At 46.0% G+C, this 22,277-nt stretch overlaps 1 protein-coding gene across 12 annotated transcripts in view; it reads left to right on the top strand.

Moving 5' to 3' along the window:
- znf516 (zinc finger protein 516) overlaps positions 1-22,277 on the top strand; it is a 309,840-nt gene that overhangs the window by 184,302 nt on the left and 103,261 nt on the right. For 6 of the 12 annotated variants that reach the window (XR_011594882.1, XM_070888587.1, XM_070888595.1 and 3 more), the window contains 2 exons: positions 4,609-4,703; positions 7,561-9,648. Coding sequence is in view for 11 of the 12 variants with exons in the window: in XM_070888587.1 (XP_070744688.1) it covers positions 7,710-9,648 (1,939 nt within the window). In the remaining variant the exon portion in view is untranslated. The remainder of the gene's footprint in view (positions 1-4,608; positions 4,704-7,560; positions 9,649-22,277) is intronic. The other 6 variants (XM_070888589.1, XM_070888590.1, XM_070888591.1 and 3 more) reach the window with 1 other exon arrangement.

A 22,277-nucleotide genomic window follows, 5' to 3' on the forward strand; every position in this document is an offset into this window, starting at 1 on the left:
TAGTCATGCCCGAGATGGGCAGAGAGGCGTTCATCAGAGAACTCCACAATGAGCACCCGGGCATTGTCATGATGAAGGCAATTGCCAGGTCACACGTTTGGTGGCCAGGGATAGACGCAGATCTGGAACTTTGTGTTCGCAGGTGCAACATGTGTGCCCAGCTGAGCAATGCGCCCAGGGAAGCCCCCCTTAGCCCCTGGCCATGGCCCGCCAAGCCTTGGTCACACATCCATGTGGATTACGCAGTTCCTTTCATGGGAAAAATGTTTTTGGTTGGAGTAGACGCCTACTCCAAATGGATCAAGTGTGACATTTTCAATTCAATCACATCCTCTGCCATGGTAGAACGTCTACGGGCAATGTTCGCCGCCCACTGTCTACCGGACATCTTGGTCAGCGACAATGGCCCGTGCTTCACAAGCACTGAATTCCAGGACTTCATGGCAGGCAATGGAATTAACCATGTCAGAACGGCACCGTTCAAGCTGGTCTCAAACGGCCAGGCAGAACAAGGAGTGCAGATAATCAAATAGGGGATGCTCAGAATCCAAGGGGGTTCCCTACAATGCCGCTTATCACGCCTCCTGTTGGCCTACAGATCCCGACCACACTCGCTCACAGGGGTTCCACCCGCAGAGCTGCTAATGAAAAGGATGCTCAAAACCCGGTTATGCCTTATACACCCCACCATGAAAGAAATTGTCGAGAGCAGGCGCCAGTCACAATATGACTACCATGACAGGAATGCGAGGGCGCGATGTATTGATGTAAATGACCCTGTTTTTGTCCTCAACTACGCTGTAGGGCCCAAATGGCTCGCAGGCACTGTGATTGTCAAAGAGGGAAATAGGATTCTGGTAGTTAAACTTACCAATGGACAAATCTGCCGCAAACACGTGGATCAAACTAAAAGGAGGTTCAGCAACCCCATAGAAGAAGCAGAGGAAGAACACGATATAGAGTTCACTCCACCACAGGTGACTGAACACCGGAACCAAAGGGAGGAGAGCCCAGTCACTGTGGGCAGTCCGGACAGGCCTGAGGCACCGCAAACAGCAGACACTCAGGCCAGCGCCCAACAACCGGAGCCCCAACTCAGGCCCTCTACAAGAGAGCGTAAACCACCAGAGAGACTTAACCTGTGATCCCAATAAGACTTTGGGTGGGAGGTGGTGTCATGTATTCAACCAGCATTGTAACCCATGTATAAGCTGACCTAAGTTGTACACTGTGAGAACAATGACCACTAGATGGTGAACTTGTGGGAGACACTCCTAACCTGGACCTTCAGGTATAAAAGGGGAAGCTCCACCCACTTCCATCACTTGAGTGCTAAGGAATAAAGGACAGGTCACAGACTGACCTTCTCTCAAGCATGTGCCTCGTGTGCATTTATACTGTATAGTAAGGACGTATCAAGGGAGAACTCCCCTGCTCTTTTTTGAAATAATGTCATGGGATCTTTTACACCCACCTGAAAGGGCAGACACCCAGTTTAACGTCTGATCTGAAGCTGCTATTGCAAACTATCCTAATAAAGCAGCAGTTTGTGAACTGCACGGTTACCTTTGGGAGTAAACCCTCAAACTCGCAGCATTGCCAATATTGCTTTCCTTTCCCTGTCAGCATTCTCTCTTTATTCTGGAATGAACAAAGGGTTAAATTCTTTGCAGTGTGGCAAAAGCAGAAAGCAGTAGATTGTTACTGTGATTCACAACAAGCTCAACAAAACCAGAGGGACTTAACTATGGACAAACAGTGAGATGAGTGGGACTAATCGAATAGCTCTTTCAAAGAGCTGGCACTGACACAATGGGTCGAATGGCCTCCTTCTGTGCTGTATGATTCTATGACCTAAAGATTACTGGAGGGAAATAGATTTTATTTTAAAATGTTAATATCAGAGACAGATCACATGCAGAGACTTGAGCGTCTTAGCTGTGATCATTAAAAATAGACCCAAAAAAGCAACAATTTAGTTCTGTTTCTTCTCTTCGTGCACTGAGCTGCAGATTGGCATTTTTTAACTTTAAGACAAGGGTCGTGCTAATTTTTTGCCGTGCAGCACGGAGAGTCAAATTGCCAGAACCCTGAACTCAAAACAAAAATAGGAAGCTTACGTGAGTGAGAGTGTTCAAATGCAACTCATTCGTGTGACGGTATCATGGTAAACAAAAGGTTTGATTTTGTAGATGTTAGCTGCTCACGGTTATGTATTATTAATTTCTGCTCACGGTTACGTTTTATTACTTTCTGTTGCTTAACTGTTGTACCTGTCGCAATGCTTCTGGCCCATGAGAGGGAGAGAGGGAGAGGGGGGTGGTGAGGGGGGGTGTGCGGGTGGAGGAACAATAATCGGCCCAATGATGAAAGCAGTACATAAAGCTTGCATTCTGAAGATGCCCATTGATGGGTGCATGGTTCCGTGAAGGCAGCAGGCGAGCTGGACGTTGTAAGAGCAGATCACTGTGTCGTAAATAGAGCTTTGGAAAACAGCAAGAAAGTTCCACGTCCAGTATGTAGAGTATTAATTGCAATTCTGCACGCGTTATCCTGACTTATATGATTTAGCAGCATAGAAGCTGTTTGTAGGAGATTGAGATGATCTGTGGCTCTGCTCTGTTCACTAAAGTTGTAGACAACATCCAAACTTAATATGGTATTGTCTCATGCTTGCTTGCACTGTGTGCTGTATAACTTCTATCTTATCATCAATAACAACTTGTATTTATATAGCACCTTTAACAAAGTGAAACGTCCCAAGACGCTTCACAGGAGTATTATAAGACAATAAATAATATTATCAGCAAATAATATTATCAAATCTCAGCAATAAACAATAACAGTTTTATTTATACAGCACCTTTAACGTAATAAAACATCCCGAGGCGCTTCACATGAGCATTCTCAAACAAAATTTAACACCGACCCACATAAGGAGATATTACAGTAGGTGACCAAAAGCTTGGTCAAAAAAGTAGGTTTTAATGAGCATCTTAAAAGAGGAGAGAGAGGTTTATGGAGGGAATTCCAGAGTTTAGGGCCTTGACAGCTGAAGGCACGGCCGGCAATTGTGAAGCGATGAAAATCGGGGATGTGCAAGAGGCCAGAATTGGAGGAGCGCAGAGATCTCGGGGGGTTGTAGGGCAGGAGGAGGTTACAGAGATAGGGAAGGGCAAGGCCAAGGAGGGATTTGAAACCAAGGATGAGAATTTTTAGATCAAGGCCTTGCCAGACCAGGAGCCAATGTAGGTCAGCGAGCACAGGGGAGATGGGAGAACGGGACTTGGCATTAGGACACGGGCAGCAGAGTTTTGGATGAGCTCAAGTTTACGGTAGAAATAAAAGTTATAACCGAGAAGCTTCAGATGCATATCTTGAACTTACAATTTGATAAAGAGCAAGATACTAGTTTATTAGAAAGGACCAAGAGCACAGCGAGGAACCCAAAGATCGAGGGGGACCATGTGTACAACACAAGATATTCAAAGTATCGTCCTAGATCAGGCAGCTCCTCCCTATCTTAATGTCCACAGATTTTGGCAACTGTTACTGCATGAGAACCAGATGAGCCCACAGTATTGTGTACAGTTTTGGTCTTCTTACCTGAGGAAGGATATACTTGCCATAGAGGGAGTGCAACAAAGATTCACCAGACTGCTTCCTGGAATGGGGGGATTGTCCTATGAGGAGAGATTGAGTAGACTAGGCCTATATTCTCTCGAGTTTAGGAGAATGAGAGGTGATCTCATTGAAACATACAAAATTCTTACAGGACTTGACAGGGTATATTCAGGGAGAATGTTTCCCCTGGCTGGGGAGTCTAGAATCAGGGGTCAAAGTCTCAGACTAAGGGGTCGGCCATTTAGGACTGAGATGAGGAGACACTTCTTCACTCAGAGGGTTGTGAATCTTTGGAATTCTCTACCCCAGAAGGATGTGGAGGCTCAGTCATTGAGTATATTCAAGACCGAGATCGATAGATTTTTGGATCTTAAGGGAATCAAGGAATATGAGGATAGTGCAGGAAAGTGGAGTTGAGGTAGAAGATCAGCCATGATCTTATTGAATGGGGCTGAATGGCCTACACCTGCTCCTAATTCTTAAGTTCTTATCCCTAATTTCCCTTGAGAAGGTGGCGGAGCCGACTTCTTGAACTGCTATAGTCCGTGTGGTGAAGGTACTCCCACAGTGCTGTTAGGGAAGGAGTTCCAGGATTTTGACCCAGCGACGATGAAGGAACGGCGATATATTTCCAAGACAGGAGGGTGTGTGACTTGGAGGGTAGAACGGGAAAGTGGAGTTGAGGACGAAGATCTGCCATGATCTTATTGAATGGCGGAGTAGGTTCGAGGGGCTGTCTGACCTAATTCCTAATTCCTGCTCCTAATTCCTATGTTCTTTAATGCCTTAATTTTTGGGGGGGTGATTTTGTACTTGCCAAATACAGAACCACTTGTGATGAAATGCAAATCATTCTGAGTGAATCATGAATATTCTCCTGTTCAGTTAGCTTATCTCCAGCTGTTTACCTTGTAGAATGGATTATACACATTAGAGTCTTAAATAGTGATGATCTTTTATTCAAGCTCTCTGTTGCTGTTGCAGACAATGACATTTGAAGACTGAATTTATGACTGCAGAATATTCATGGCCAGAGAAGTTTTGCAGTGCTGTGATTTCCTGATCCGTGCTGTTGGTGGGTAAGTTTTTGTAGCAGTGCGTGGGAGAGCAGTTTTGGAATAGCCCATGGGACTTACTCGTAACCTCGATCCCCCACAGCTAGCAGGCGAGAGGGAGACACCTTCTTTAACTATTCAGATCGGGCTTCGATGACGTCACCAGAGCCTGACCGCCATTTTAACCGGAGGCTGGCGTGGGGTTAGCCGTTGTGGCTTCACCACCAGGCCGCCCAGGCAGTAATAGGAACCGAGCCCAGGTGGGGGCCACAATAAGTCATTGAATTTAATGTTCTTTTTAGTTTCCTTGTGGGTCAGTGCTCGATCGAAGGCGGGTCAATTGAAGTTGAGGAACTGATCAGGCATGATCTAATTGAATGACGGAATAAGCTTCGGGGCTGAATGGCCTTCTCCCGTTCCTATTGTGAGGGATATTATGCGTTGGATATTGTACAGGATATTATGAGGGATATTTGCCGGATATTGCGCGAGATATTGTGAGGGTGAGATGAAAAGGGGTGGGAGGAGACTTATGCTGAGCATAACATAAGAACATAAGAAATAGGAGCAGGAGTAGGCCCTCGAGCCTGCTCCGCTATTCAATAAGATCATGGCTGATCTGATCTTGACAACAACTGCACTTCCCCGCCCATTCCCCATAACCCTTGACTCCCATAAACACCGACATGGACCTGTTGGGCTGAATGGCCTGTTTCTGTGATGTAACTACTTTGTAACTTTGTAATGTGATCACGTTATGTACTTATGAATATGTCGCTCGTACTTTATGGTACTTTTTGTGTATCTGGGGGGTATCACATTTTTTTGTGTTTTCCCCAAACAAGGAACTTCTATTTAAGCAAGAAAGAATAATTGTAGAATTATTGCAAGGACACTATTTTCTCATAACAAATAGTGTGATAGTTCAGCTGCTATAATTAATTATTCAGAAGAATATATGGTTTCTTGTTCACTTTGTTTCTCAAGTTGTGTTACATATTTGCTCGCCACCCTTCCCTCCCCCACCGACCGATGTTCAAGAGGCCAGAATTTGAGGAGCGCAGACATCTTGTGGGATCATGAGGTTGAAAAACATTGCAGAGATAGGGAGGGGCAAGTCCATGGAGTGATTTGTAAACAAGGCTGAGAATTTTGAATTTGAGGCATTGTTTAACTGGGAGCCAGTGTAGGTCAGAAAGCACAGGGGTGATGGGTGATCGTAACTTGGTGCGGGTTAGTACACGGGCTGCTGAGTTTTGGATGACTTCAAGTTTATGTAGTGTGGAATGTGGAAGGCTGGCCAGGAGTGAGTTGGAGTAGTCAAGTCTAGAGGTAACAAAGGCATGGATGAGGGTTTCAGCAGCAGAAGAGTTGAGGCAGGGGCGGAGGTGGGCAATGTTACGGAGGTGGAAAAAGACGGTTTTAGTTATGCTGCGGATATGTGGCTGGAAACTCATTTCAGGGTCAAATATGACACCTAGGATGCGAACATTCTTGTTCACCCTCAGATTGATGCTAGGGAGAGGGATGGAGTCAGTGGTTAGGGAACGCAGTTTGTGGTGGGAACCAAAGATAGGGCTTTAGTCTTCCCAATATTTAATTGGAGAAACTTTCTGCTCATCCAGTACTGGATGTCGGACAAGCAATCTGACAATTTAGATACCAAGCAGGGGTCGACAGAAATGGTGGAGAGGTAGAGCTGGGTGTCGTCTGCGTACATGTGGAAACTGACTCCGTGTTTTTGGATGATATCGCCAAGTGGAAGCATATAAATGAGAAATAAGAGGGGACCAAAGACAGATCCTTTGGGGACACCAGAGGTAATGATGTGGGAGTGGGAAGAGAAGCCATTGCTGGAGATTTTCTGGCTATGATTAGATAGATAAGAATGGAACCTGGCGAGTGCAGTCCCACCCAGCTGGATATTGGTGGAGAGGCGTTGGAGGAGGATGCAGTGGTCAACTGTGTCAAAGGCTACAGACAGGTCCAGAAGGAAGAGGAGGAATAGTTTACCTTTGCCACAGTCACAAAGGTCATTTGTGACTTTGATGAGAGCAGTTCGGTACTGTGGCAGGGGCGAAAGTCAGATTGAAGGGATTCCAACATTGAATTCATGGAAAGATGATCACGGATTTGGGAGGTGACAACACGTTCAAGTACTTTGGACAGGAAAGGGAGGTTGGAGATGGGGTGATAGCTAGCAAGCAAAGTGGGGTCAAGGGTTGTTTTTTTGAGGAGAGGGGTGATGACACCAGATTTGAAGGAGAGGGGGACAGTACCTGAGGACAGAGAACTGTTAACAATGTTGGCTAACATGGGAGCCAGAAAGGAAGTTGGGTGGTCAGCGGTTTAGTGGGAATAGGATCAAGAGAGCAAGACGCGGATCTCATGGATAAGATGAGTTTGGAGAGATTAAGAGCGGAGATCAAAGAGAAACTAGAAAAAGATACGAGTTTAGGGCTAGGGCAGGTGGGAGCGTCAGATGAAGTTTGGCCTTGTGGGCTAGGTGAAGGACGGGAACTCGAAGAGGCAGCTGATCCGATGATCTCAATCTTTGATACAAAGAAGTCCATGAGCTCCTCACTTGTTGTTGGAGGTGAGTGTGGTAGAGACAGGGGAGCAGGGTTCAAGAAGATGGTTAATGATGTTCATGCATAGGCTGTTCCAGCAGGGAACACTTGATAGTCATCAGCAGGAACCTTGACCCAAGTTCCCCCTCCGCTAACCATTTCTTGTTCTTAATTTGTATGGTTTTATTGAGGTCTAGTTGTTGTCAAGTAATTCATTTTCAGTACCAATCTCTTGTAAGAATTTCCTTTGGGGAAATAGTACAATTAGTGACGACAACTTAAATCTGTTTCTTCTCTCTCTTTAACTATAGGTTTTGGCCGCTCCTTTCGAAGGATATGTTCAACTGACTTGAGTCCACCCAACAAAAAAAAAGAAGCAAAACTTTTCAACAAAGTTTGACAGCTGAACATTTAAGTGAATGGCATTTGATGGGGTAAGAGGGAGTTGGTGATAAGACCCATGGGCTCCCAGGAACAAACAGTGGAGGAAGAGCCTTGCACAGTATCTACGATGCTGCCGCCAAACAAGCGATTGAGAAACAAGCCAGTGACGATGGGTCAAAATGATAACGCAGTCACGGAATTGCAGGAAGACTCTGAGGCAGAAAAACTTAACGCACTACATCATTCCCATGGCGATGATGGAGATGAGAGGAAGGCTGAAAAATTTACTTGCCGCATTTGTGAAAAGAGCTTCACGTTCCTTAGTGTGCTGTCAGTCCATATGCGGACACATACTGGCGAAAAACCCTATAAATGTCCGTATTGTGACCATAGAGCTTCTCAGAAAGGGAACCTTAAAATACACATCCGGACCCACAAAATGGGAGACCTGAGCGAGGGACACGAAACAAATCTGGGAGAGCAACAACTCGAAGAGCTCAATGCATTGGATAACTTTGATATGACCACCAGCTCTGCTAAGAGCACCTCATCCTGCGGTAAGGCACAGATTGGATTAACAAAAGCAGATAATGGGAAGATCGTTCTAAGGAGGCTTAAGAAAGAGAAGGAAGTGCTGCCGAATGCCAGCGAGAGTGCCTTCACATTCCAGTGTTCGTGCTGTAAAGGAAAATTTGAGAAGCAGGACCAATTGGATCAGCACGTTCAACTATTGCACAAGTCGTACAAGTGCAGATTGTGCAAATACGTCACGCTAAGGGATGATGAATTGTTGAGCCATATCGAAAAAATCCACATCACCGTGGAGATGCCAAAAAGTGAAGGCGAGAGTGTCAAGATTGAGCAGCCTGCTAATGGGTTCACGTGTGAAGCGTGCCATCAGACCTTCACTCAATCCTGGTTTTTGAAGGCCCACATGAAGAAACACAATGGCTCGTTTGAATATGGTTGTCACGTTTGCGGGCGCAGGTTCAAGGAAAGCTGGTTCCTCAAGAACCACATGAAGGTGCACAGCACGAGGCACGGAAACAGAAACAAAGTGAGTAAAAGTGACTGCGAGAGTTTGGCCACCATTAATGATGTGGTGCAGGAGGACGGAATGGCCATTGTGTTTTCGCAGTACAAAATCTGCATGAAATGTGGTTACCTGTTCCCGAGTCAGGAAAGCTTAAAGGAACATGATAAACTACACTATAGAACATCTGGGGACTGCTGTGAAGAACAATCGAAGACTGTAAGGGAGGCAGTAGATAGTGGAGCTACTGAAAACACAACAAAGGACTGTTTCCTCAGGTCCCTGAATTTGAGGCCGTCCGTGACGGTGGACACTTTTACAAGTCGCTTGTTTGCAAAGGGGGTAGCTGAACTCGATCCAGTGAGTAGCTATCAAGCTTGGCATTTGGCCACCACGGGAAAAGTGGCAGAACTCACTGAGTACACAAGACACAGCGGGTTGGATGAGGGTCTTCCGGATATAGATAGCGCTTATGATAAAAATAAAGGAGAATACATGCGTGTGGATGCTGAGAAGCGCAAACGGGAACAAGACACTCATAACAATGGTTATCCAAAAAGGCGCAATAGGACAAATAATGCATCAGAAAAAGATAGTCCGTTGGCCAGCTCTGGGGAGTGCAACAGTGGCACCGATTTCAGACCCGCACCTCGCCACAGCAGAAGATCATTGCAGAATAAAAATACAGAGTGTTTTGAATGCGGCAAAGTGTTCCGGACCTATCATCAGGTGGTGCTCCATTCCAGAGTTCACAGAAAGAACAGAAAGAGTGGGCGTGAGGGTGGACGGGTATGTCAGGAGGTTAGGCGAGGTTCCACAAGTGAAGTGGACTCTACTTCAACCAGTAGGCCGAGCACCCCGAGCTCAGCTTCAGCCCCAGAAGATGCACCGGCACTGGGGCTGGGGGAAGAAGGCATCGACAGCTCCGAAGAGGGTGCGGAGATGCAGTCGGTAAAGGATGAACCAGCGCAATCAGAAAGGGGTAAGTAGAAGTTATTGGAAGGGTATGTACAGGCGCCATTGGAAGAAGACACACTGATACCACCACCATGTTCTGCTGGGATCGTTTGTCTGATCGGTTGCACTACACTTCACTTCTCTCCTGGCCAGCCTCCCACCTTGCACCCTCCGTAAACTTGAGCTCATCCAAAACACCGCTGCCCGTATCCTAACTCGCACCAAGATCTGCTCACCCATCATCGCTGTGTTGGCTGACCTACATTAGCTCCCGGTCTGGCAACTCTTCAATTTTAAAATTCTCATCCCTCTATGGTCTCGGCCCGCCCTATCTCTGCGACCGTTTGATAATCGTTCCTGTGAAGCCCCTTAAGATGTTTTACTACGTTAAAGGTGTTATATTAATTCAAGTAGTTGTACTTGAATGAAATTTGAATGGAGATCACAAAATCAGTTATTACCTTTTAACTTGGGGGAGGGGGAGTGCGGGGGTGTGGGGGGGTCGGGGGCTGGACCAGGGTGGGTGGTGGCAGACAAGATGGACAGCAAACCCTCTGCATCTCCACTGACTGAGGCCAGGGGATGGTTTAACTTCCTGGGCCTGATCTGTATAGGCTCCGTCAGTCTCCTGCCCAAGCCTGATGGGAAATGGCATTCGACAGGCGGGCAGGAACCAGTTGTCGCGGGAAACCCGAAGGAAAGGCCCCCAGTAACTCAGCAAAGTACAGGTTGTACCTCTCCAGTCCAGGACACAGTAATCCGGAAACAACCATGGTTCGGCATCAGTCCCGACGTGGGTGGTGTCCCGGTTTCCCACGCTGTTCAGTGAGGAGTGATTGTCGACAATGACTAAATGCTGCGCAGTAGCCTTCTGCGCAACGCAGGTCGTTGGTCCCAACTGTGTCACATCCTGCGACTGGTGTGACTAGATTTGTGCATGAGCACAAAAACCATGCAAATCCAGCTTCGGGGTCGGGACTCGACAGCCGCCTCCATCTTGTTTTAAATTGCCTGGAGCTGGAGAGGGTGGGGGGGAGGGGGAGACACGACCTTAAAAAAATAAGAGTAGCAAACCAGCACGGAGAGAGAGAGAGAGAGCGAGGCCCGAGTTTCGCAGCCTGAGCCGGAGCGTGGTGGAGGCATTCAGGAGCCCGGGCGCTATCTACAGGTACCAGTAAGCCTAGGCTTGGCGTGACCTCCCATGGTTCGGAAAATTCTCTGTTCTGGCACTGGTCAGGTCCCGCGGGTGCTGGACCAGAAAGGTCCAACCTGTAGTTGGGAGGGAGTTCGGGTGGGTATCCCAGTTGGGGACGAGAAGGCAAACTTTTTAAATTCCACCCCGAAGGGCCCAATGTCATCAACGCAAATGAACATAAGAACATAAGAATTAGGAACAGGAGTAGGCCATCTAGCCCCTCGAGCCTGCTCCGCCATTCAATAAGATCATGGCTGATCTGGCCGTGGACTCAGCTCAACTTACCCGCCCTCTCCCCGTAACCCTTAATTCCCTTATTGGTTAAAAATCTATCGATCTGTGATTTGAATACATTCAATGAGCTAGCCTCAACTGCTTCCTTGGGCAGAGAATTCCACAGATTCACAACCCTCTGGGAGAAGAAATTCCTTCTCAACTCGGTTTTAAATTGGCCCCCCCGTATATAATAGTCTTGAACAAAAGTTTACCCTTTTCAGAGTGGGGTGGGCGGGGGGGGGCAGGTACAACTAATAAACGCCCAAATCATACAAAGAGACAAAGGTAACTTAAAGAAGAACATCCAGTCCCTGGGTTGCCCATCGGTCACAGAAGGTAGGAGAGGCTAAAGTTTGTCGCAGGACCTAAAGAGAACTTCCACGCCTCCTGGCCCCACCAGAAAACTATACATACACAAAATAATGTTACAAATCCCCATACCTCTCCTGGGCCTCTTCTGGCCCTGGCTCCTCTTGCTACCTGTTGGGTCTGGTAGGGAACTGCTGCAACATTCCCCCGGGACGGGGCTAGGGGCTAAAATAGAAGTCGAACCCCGATTCCATCATCAGAGCATCATGTGCTTCATTTAAAGAAGGGACCCAGCTTGCCTTCCGTCAGCTGCCTCTCCCTCACTCTCCCTCTCGCTCAGAAAAGCAGGCGTAGATCGCAACCTCCTGTCTGGCTGGTATCCACCCTATCCTCCCTGATGTAAATGGGGTGGGTTTCACACCTCACCCAATCTTACTCCCCTTTGACCTCTATTGATTTTACATCCCATTAACCCAGCAAGTTTTTCCTTTTCAAGCATTTATCCAATTCCCTTTTGACAGTTATTTTTGAATCTGCTTCCACCACCCTTTCAGGCCGAGCGCTCCAGATCATAACAACTTGCTGCATTTAAAAAAAACTGGCCTAATGTCTCCTTTTGGTTCTTCTGCCAATGACCTTAAATCTGTGACCTCTGGTTGCCGGCCCTTTTGCCTCTGGAAACAGTTTCTCTTTACTTACTCTATTGAAACCCTTCATTTATCAAACTAATTCATCCCCAGAGCTCTTTGGAGATGCAAAACTGCGCAGTGTCATAGTGATCGAGACGAGTTGGGCATAACTTGGAAAATATTATCATGTCATTTTTTACCCTAAACTTCTTCATTATATGTACCACAAAATGTGATGATCGTTTTCAGAGTGCCGGCACATTAGAAATAAAATAAATGTACTATACTTTATTAATAAGTTTATTGGCAAAGGTTGCAGGCACTGACATGTGATTAACAACCTCAATTTCAAAAGCAACGGTTAAATTCTAGCTGTCTGTAACACATTTTGTGTCAGTTATCATTTACTGTTAATTAACATTTTTAGTTAGTGTTTAGTTTGTTTTTTTCCCGCAACAATATAATCAAATACAGGTACTGAGCAAGGGGATATCAGGGCTGGCTGGCTTGGGGCTGGGAGTGCGACAGAGAGATCATGGGTGGGGCGATGGGGGCAGGAGGGTGGGGGCGATGGTGGTGGTAGATTGCAGGGTCAGGCCAGCGATTGCAGGAGTCGACAGCAAGAAAGGACTTCAATTTGTTCATATCAGAGTTCTGCTTATGCGCCACCCGGTGGCCGAGAATGGTTCTGGACGAGGGTTGGTTCTGGATAAGGGAGGTCTGGATAAGGGAGGTTCAACCTGTATCACCGTGCCAACTGCATTGCTAAAACTTAATATCAGCCTAATAAGATGTATTATTACAGCTTTTACATTAATCCAATCTAGCTGAGTATACCGATTGAACTCTTAAAGGGGGAAGGCAGGTCTCTGCTACTCATTACTTAGAGTGATTGGAATACTGCAGCTACTAGAAAGAAGTGAGTAAAAAGGGCGAAAATAGAATATGAGAGTAAACTAGCAAGAAATCTAAAAACAGATTGTAAGAGCTTCTACAAATATGTAAAAGGAAGAGAGTAGCAAAGTAATTGGCTGAGACATAGAAACATAGAAACATAGAAAATAGGTGCAGGAGTAGGCCATTCGGCCCTTCTAGCCTGCACCGCCATTCAATGAGTTCATGGCTGAACATGCAACTTCAGTACCCCATTCCTGCTTTCTCACCATACCCCTTGATCCCCCTAGTAGTAAGGACTTCATCTAACTCCTTTTTGAATATATTTAGTGAATTGGCCTCATCAACTTTCTGTGGTAGAGAATTCCACAGGTTCACCACTCTCTGGGTGAAGTAATTCCTCCTCATCTCGGTCCTAAATGGCTTACCCCTTATCCTTAGACTGTGTCCCCTGGTTCTGGACTTCCCCAACATTGGGAACATTCTTCCTGCATCTAACCTGTCTAACCCCGTCAGAATTTTAAACGTTTCCATGAGGTCCCCTCTCATTCTTCTGAACTCCAGTGAATACAAGCCCAGTTGATCCAGTCTTTCTTGATAGGTCAGTCCCGCCATCCCGGGAATCAGTCTGGTGAACCTTCGCTGCACTCCCTCAATAGCAAGAATGTCCTTCCTCTCCAGAGGAACGTTAGCAAACAAAATTTGACAATATAATGGGAAATAAGGAAATAGCAGAGACTTTAAATAAATATTTCGTATCTGTCTTCACAGTAGAAGACATTAAAAGCATACCAAAAATAGTAAAGAACCAAGGAGCTAATAAGAGTGAGGAACATTAAAATAATTAATATCCGTAGAGAAAAAGTATTTGAGACACTGATAGGAATAAAAGCCGATAAATCCCCATGACCTGATGGCCTTCATCCTCGGGTTCGAAAAGAGGTGGCTGCAGAGATCTTCCAAAATCCCCAAGGTTCTAGAATGGTCGCAGCAGATTGGAAGGTAGCAAATGTAACCCTGCTATTCAAGAAATGAGGGAAAGACAAAACAAGGAACTAAAGGCCAGTTAGCCTGACATCAGTCACTCAGAAAATTGCTGGAATTGAGTAGATTGGGCCTATAATCTTTGGAGTTTCGAAGAATGAGAGGTGATATAATTGAAACATGCTAGATTCTGAGGGGGATTGACACGGTATAGGCTGAGAGGTTGTTTCCCCTGGCTGGAGAGTCTCGAACTAGGGGGCATAGGATAAGGAGTCAGTCTGAGATGAGGAGAAATTTCTTCACTCAGAGGGTTGTGAATCTTTGGAATTCTCTGCCCCAAAGGGCTGTGGATGCTCAGTCGTTGAGTATATTCAAGGCTGAGACCGATAGATTTTTGGACTCAAGAGGAATCAAAGAATATGGAGATAGTGCGGGAAAATGGAGTTGAGTTCAAAGATCAGCCATGATCTTATTGAATGGCAGAGCTGGCTCACCTTTCTTTCAAATAGGGCTGCAGATCAAAAGAAGACTTGCACTTATTTAGCGCCTTTCACAACCTCAGGACATACCAATATGTTTTACAGCCAATTAAGTATTTTTTGAAGTGTAGTCACTGTTGTAAGGTAGGATACGTGGCAGCCAATTTATTGTTCAGATAGCAAGTTAAGTGTGGTATCAGACAGCTAAGTGTCCTAATGCACTGCTCTGAATTCACTTCTGTGATACATCTGTGGGTGAGTATTATCTGTGGTCACCTTTCCAAGTTTGTCAGCCATTTCCTCTTCTGAATTTTAGCTAATAATTTTGCACTTATAAGTTAGATTATACTTTCTCCCTGTGCTTTATAAACATTAGCTGCTAAATTAGCTGTTTGGGTTGCTTTTAATATTACAAAATATTACAAAGTCTTTGAGGATATAACGAGCATGGTGGATAGAGGTGTACCGATGGATGTGGTGTATTTAGATTTTCAAAAGGCATTCAATAATGTGCCACACAAAAGGTTACTGCAGAAGATAGAGGTACGCGGAGTCAGAGGAAATGTATTAGCATGGATAGAGAATTAGCTGGCGAACAGAAAATAGAGAGTCGGGATAAATGGGTCCTTTTCGGGTTGGAAATCGGTGGTTAGTGGTGTGCCACAGGGATCGGTGCTGGGACCACAACTGTTTACAATATACATAGATGACCTGGAAGAGGGGACAGAGTGTAGTGTAACAAAATTTGCAGATGACACTAAGATTAGTGGGAAAGCGGGTTGTGTAGAGGACACAGAAAGGCTGCAAAGAGATTTAGATAGGTTAAGCGAATGGGCTAAGGTTTGGCAGATGGAATACAATGTCGGAAAGTGTGAGGTCATCCACCTTGGGGAAAAAAACAGTAAAAGGGAATATTATTTGAATGGGGAGAAATTACAACATGCTGCGGTGCAGAGTGACCTGGGGGTCCTTGTGCATGAATCCCAAAAAGCTAGTTTGCAGGTGCAGCAGGTAATCAGGAAGGCGAATGGAATGTTGGCCTTCATTGCGAGAGGGATGGAGTACAAAAGCAGGGCGGTCCTTCTGCAACTGTATAGGGTATTGGTAAGGCCGCATCTGGAGTACTGCGTGCAGTTTTGGTCACCTTACTTAAGGAATGATATACTAGCTTTGGAGGGAGTACAGAGACGATTCACGAGGCTGATTCCGGAGATGAGGGGGTTACCTTATGATGATAGATTGAGTAGACTGGGTCTTTACTCGTTGGAGTTCAGAAGGATGAGGGGGGATCTTATAGAAACATTTAAAATAATGAAAGGGATAGACAAGATAGAGGCAGAGAGGTTGTTTCCACTGGTCGGGGAGACTAGAACTAGGGAGCACAACCTCAAAATACGGGGGAGCCAATTTAAAACCGAGTTGAGAAGGAATTTCTTCTCCCAGAGGGTTGTGAATCTGTGGAATTCTCTGCCCAAGGAAGCAGTTGAGGCTAACTCATTGAATGTATTCAAGTCACAGATAGATAGATTTTTAACCAATAAGGGAATTAAGGGTTACGGGGAGCAGGCGGGTAAGTGGAGCTGAGTCCACGGCCAGATCAGCCATGATCATGTTGAATGGCTGAGCAGGCTCGAGGGGCTAGATGGCTTACTCCTGTTCCTAATTCTTATGTTCTTATGTTAAAGTTTTTACAGCGCGCAGGCCGTTCAACCCAGTAGGTCCATACTGGTATTTATGGTCCACACGAGCCTCCTCCCACCCCTCTTCATCTAACCCCATCAGCATATCCTTCTATTCCTTTCGCCCTCATGAGTTTATCTACCTTCATTTTGAATGCATCTATGCTATTCTCCTCAACTACCCCTTGTGGTAGCAAGTTCCACATTCTAACCACTCCTGAGTAAAGAATTTTCTCCTGAATTATTTATTAGCGACTAACTTGTATTTATTGCCCATAGTTCTGGTCTCGCCTGCAAGTAGAAACATCTCATCTATGTCTACTTTATCAAACCCTTTCATAACTTTAAAATGCTCTATCAGGTCACCTCTCAGTCTTCTCTTTTTCCAGCTTGTTGAATCTTTCCTGATAGGTATAACCTTGCAGTTCTGGTATTATTCTAGTAAAACTTTTTTGCACCTTCTTCAGTGCCTCTGTGTCCTTTTTCAGATCTGTGCACAGTACCGTAAGGCCTAGAAATGTATTACCGGTAGCACTCGGGAGGCGTGAGACTTTGCGCCAGGCGCAGACGTCTCGCCCCTCATGTTAAATTCGAGTTACCACCCCCGGAAGGAGGTGGAGTGCCAAATGCTCCACTTCCTTCCCAGGACGTTAGCGGGGTGCACGCCTCAGCACCGCTACGCACTGGGCCACGTAGCGCTGCCGTGTCCGAGGGGCTCTTCCCTTAATTAAAAGGAAAGGCCCAAGCTGCATACTCTGCCAAAGAAGAAGCTACCTATCTGGACCACCGGGGAGAGGGAGTGCTGCACGATCAGCCCGGCACTCAAGCAGAGTACCGGGCTGACCGATCGCGGCACCGACCCCGCGAAGAAACTGCGACCGGAGCGGCAATGAGAAGGTCACTTTTTTTTCAGCGGTCAGCCACCTCCCCTTTATATTTCGCCCCGGTAGTGGCCGACTGTCTGTTATCGCCCGGTGCAGCTGCAGGGGAATAGACCTAATTTAGGGTCTGCGCAAGGCGATGCACATGGCGATGATGTCACAATCTTGGGGCGCAGGAGATCGGGGCGCAACACCGTAGCAATGGCGGGGGACGTTGCCGGCGCCGCGCCCAGGCGGTAAATCATTTGCACCCGTCTAATGGGAGGCACAAATGCACCGAATTTCTCCCCCTAAATGTGATCTAACCAAGGTTCGATACAAGTTTCATTTAACGTAACTTCTCTGCTTTTCAATTCTATCCCTCTAGAAATGTTATGGCCGTCGCTACTTTTAGTGATTTGTGGATCTGTATCCCCAGATCGCTCCGTTCCTCCATCCCATTTAGATACTTATTTTCCAAGGAGTATGTAGCCTCCTTATTCTTCCAACCAAAATATTTGCTCATCTACTTTGATCAAAACAGTTAAGCTTTGCAAAGACCTTTCTCAATATTCTTCTAATTCTTTTAATTTAGGTGAGAGTTGTTCAGTCTTAAAATATCTTAAGGTCCTTCAGACCAATCAATTAAAAAAATTAAATTTTGCTGTGCAAACATCTCTTGATTGTGCCGGTTAAGGTGGTTTTTGATGTAGGTTAGCAGTATAACCTATGGTGCATTAGGTTAGCTAACTTAATCAGGCAGTCTTCAATGCATGATGTTACCATAGAACATCGCAACTGTTAAATGTTTAGGATACTTTTGATATTTTCTTATCTACTTTGCAATCTGCCATGATACAAAAGTTGGGAGTGGATTTGAATTTTACCGGGGTACTGTGTACCTTAGAGGAGACCTGTTGGAGGTTTTTAAAATTAAGAATGGGTTGGGCAGGGTAAATGTGGAGAGAATGTTTCCACTTGTGGGGATTCCAAAACTAGGGACCATAAATACAGGATAGTTCCTCATAAATCCATTAGGGAAATAAGGAGAAATTTCATTACTCAGAGAATGGTTAGAATGTGGAATGAGAGAAAAAAGGAACAGAAAGATATGCTGAAAGGCCGAGATGAGGTAGGTGGAATAGGAGGAGACTCATAAGAACATAAGAATTAGGAGCAGGAGTAGGCCATATGGCCCTTCGAGCCTGCTCTGCCATTCAGTAAGATCATGGCTGATCTTCAACCTCAACTCCACTTTCCCACCCAATTCCCATAGTCCCCTAGAGTCCAAAAATCTGTCTGTCTCAGCCTTGAATATACTCAACGACTCAGCATCCATAGCCCACTGGGGCAGAGAATTCCAAAGATTCATAACACTCTGAACGAGGAAATTCCTCCTCATCTCAGTCTTAAATGGCCGATCCCGTAACTGAGACTATGTCCTCTAGTTCTGGACTCTCCAACCAGGGGAAAGCCAGGGGAAAATGGGTAAGATGCTTGAAGGAACCATTAGGGATGTAATATATGAATGCTTGGATATAGAGGAACATATTAGGGACATTCAACCTAGCTTCATAAAAAGGTCATGACGTACAAATCTAATTGTATTTTTTGAAGAAGTTACAAAGTTTTTGGATGAGTGACGTCCAAATAGACATTGGGGCTAAAAATACCCCGTGTTGGGTTTGGGGCGGTCATTTCGCTAAAAGTGATTTTTTTTTTGCGGTGCATTAAAAGCGCCAGCCCCAGCCTCCAGCGCAGATTTGGGCTCTTTAATCCCCAAAAATGTTGCCTGCGGCAGCAGAGCATTCCCCTGACATTCTCCCAGCGCTCGCGGGCTGCGACGTTCAGCGCCGCGCTCAGCACGTCAGCTCCGCACGGACAAGATGTGTCACACGGACACCTCACAACATCCCTCCCCTTTTAAAGAGGCGGGCTGCTGTGATCTCTACAGCCTCAAACGATGTCTCCACAAGATCCTGCAAATTCCCTGGGAGGACAGACGCACCAACATTAGCATCCATGATTAGGCCAACATCCCCAGCATCGAAGCACTGACCACACTCAACTAGCTCCGTTGGGCAGGCCACATTGTTCGCATGTCTGACATAAGACTCCCAAAGCATGCGCTCTACTCGGAACTCCTAAACGGCAAGCGAGCCCCAGGTGGGCAAAGGAAACGTTTCAAGGACACCCTCAAAGTCTCCTTGATAAAATGCAACATCCCCACCGACACCTGGGAGTCCCTGGCCAAAGACCGCCCTAAGTGGGGGAAGAGCATCCGGGAGGGCACTGAGCACCCTGAGTCTCATCACCGAGAGCATGCAGAAAACAAGCGCTGGCAGCGGAAGGAGTGTGCCCCACCCACCCTTTCCTTCAACCACTGTCTGTCCCACCTGTGACAGAGACTGTAATTCCCGTATTGGACTGTTCAGTCATCTAAGAACTCACTTTTAGAGTGGAAGCAAGTCTTCCTCGATTTTGAGAGACTGCCGATGATGATATGATGATATGACAGCCTCTTTATCCAGACTGATTCCCGGGATGGCGGGACTGACATATCAAGAAAGACTGGATCAACTGGGGCTTGTATTCACTGGAGTTCAGAAGAATGAGAGGGGATCTCATAGAAACGTTTAAAATTCTGAAGGGTTTAGACATTTTAGATGCAGGAAGAATGTTCCCAATGTTGGGGAAGTCCAGAACCAGGGGTCACAGTCTAAGGATAAGGGGTAAGCCATTTAGGACCGAGATGAGGAGAAACTTCTTCACCCAGAGAGTGGTGAACCTGTGGAATTCTCTACCACAGAAAGTTGTTGAGGCCAATTCACTAAATATATTCAAAAAGGAGTTAGATATAGTCCTTACTACTAGGGGGATCAAGTGGTATGGCGAGAAAGCAGGAATGGGGTACTGAAGTTTCATGTTCAGCCATGAACTCATTGAATGGCGGTGCAGGCTCGAAGGGCCGGATGGCCTACTCCTGCACCTATTTTCTATGTTTCTATGTCTATGTTTCTTTAATGGCGCTCACTGGGCCACCAGAGAGGGTGTTGGCCAAGAGAGGGTGCCGGTCTGCATGTTGGTGGCCTGGCCGAACCAGCGGCCGCCACTGATGCGCCGACTGAAAAGTCGGCCCTCGGAAAAAAGATGGCGGCCACCGCGCTACCACCTCCCCTTTAAGGGCAGCCGGGGAAATTTTCCCCGAGGGGCGCAAAAAGGTCAGCGCGTGGTAATAAGGTGTTTGCAGAGCCCCGGGGGCAATTCCGCGCGGGTCAATATGGCCAATGTGCCCGCGCGCTAATTCAGTAGCGCTCCATTAGCACCGTCCAGCAATGGGAACTGGCACTGTGCAAAGGGGCAATTTCGGCCCCGTTATCTACTTAGATTTCCATAAAGCTATTGATAAGGTACCGCACAAAAGGCTTTGCTATAAGATCAAGGTAATATATTGAGCTGAATTGAGAACTGGCTGGCAGGACGTAGGCAAAAAGTAGTTATAGATGAATTTGGATCTGTTTGGAGACCGCTCGCCAGTGGTGTCCGCAGAGATCGATGTTGGGATCGTTGCTCTTTACTATTTTTATTAATGATTTGGTTGTAGGTGTTGGGGGCACGATCTACAGATTTTCAGATAATACCAAGATCTGCGTGAGTGTGCGGACTGTAGACGATGCTCGTCTGCTTCAGGCAGATCTTAATGTATTGGGAGATTGGGCTCATGACTGGAAAATGATGTATAATTTGGATAAGTGCAGTTTTATGCATGTGGGCAGGGCAAATGGTCAACATTCATACATCCTTCAGGGAAAAGCATTAAAGATGGTGGAGATAGAAAGACATTTGGGCATTCCCGTGCATACTTCTTCAAAGGTGCATGAGGAATGTCGTGAAGCGATAGCTAGAACAAATAGGGTGTTGGGTGTAACCATAGGACAATTCTCAACAACATGAGTATATGATGAGGCATACTGTTTTGTCCTTGTACAAGACCTTAGTCAGGCCTCAATTAGAATACTGGGTCCAATTTTGGTCTTCTCATCTGGAGGGTGATATTGAGGCTTTGTAGAGGGTACAGAGGAGGGCCACTAGACTAATTCTCAGTTTGAAGCATCTTAGTTACCAAGATAGGCTAAAAGAGTTATGATTCTACACTTTAGAGAACATAGACTTAGAGGTTATCTGATTGAGGTTTGTAAGATAATGAAGGGAATAGATTTTATTCCAGTTGTCAGTTTGTTTCAATTAAATAGGTTATGGAGGACCTGGGGTCACAAATTTAAGTTGTATAAGGCCAGATCTAAGTTAGATGACAGGAGATGATTTTTTCCTCAGGGAATAGTGGACCCCTGGAACAGACTTGTGTGGAATATAATCACCAGCATAGTTGGGCCGAATGGCCTGATTCAGTGCTGTATATTCTATGTTGACACTCAGAAAATGTTTTGTCACTGGGGTAAATTCTCCTGTGAGTGTAATTATTGGGTCACCTGGGCACAGCCAGTACAGGAGCGTTAGGTAGGGAGGAACGTACCTCACTAACGGAGTCCGGCAGGGACTAACGGCCTCTGTTATGGGGCGTGTACTCCATCCGCTCGATTCTTCTGTGTCCGCTGCAATCAACTAATCCGATAGCCCACCCAGGTGCAGGAAGAGGAAAATCTGCCTCATTATCAGCACCTTAATCTATAATAGTCTTCGACCTTCCTTACTGCGAAATTTTTTTTAAAATTATTATTATTACTGGATCTCCCAATATGTTGCTCATGCTGGATTGGGGGGTAACGTCCTTTGGATGAGATATAAACTGTGGCCCCGTCTGCCCTCTCAGCTGGACATAAAAGATTCCATGGCACTATTTCAAAGAAGAGCAAGCGAGTTCTCCCTGCTGTCCCTGAACAATATTTATCCCTCAACCAGCATCACAAAAAAATAAGGTCATCTGGTTGACATCACATTATTGCTTGTGGGGTTTTGCTGTGCGTAAATTGGCTGCCACGTTTCCTACATTAGAACAGTGACTATTCAAAACGACTTCATTGGTTGTAAAGCGTCCAGAGGTCATGAAAGGCGCTGTATAAATGCAAGTTCTTTCTTCCTTTCCCCCGATTTTAACTGGTGGCTGTACCTTCAGCTGCCAAGGATCCAACTTTTGCAATTCCCTACCTAAACCCCTTTGCCTCTCAACCTCTCATTCCTCCTATAAGATGCTCCTTAAAACCTACCTCTTTGACCTCTGACCTAATATCTGCTTATGTAGCATGGTGTCCAATTTTTTTGATAACGCTCCTTGGAAGCACCTGGGAGACGTTTTACTCTGTTAAAGGCACTATATAAATACAAGTTTTT

This window comes from Pristiophorus japonicus, chromosome 1 (assembly GCF_044704955.1).
Source record: "Pristiophorus japonicus isolate sPriJap1 chromosome 1, sPriJap1.hap1, whole genome shotgun sequence".
Taxonomy (NCBI): Eukaryota; Metazoa; Chordata; class Chondrichthyes; family Pristiophoridae; genus Pristiophorus; species Pristiophorus japonicus.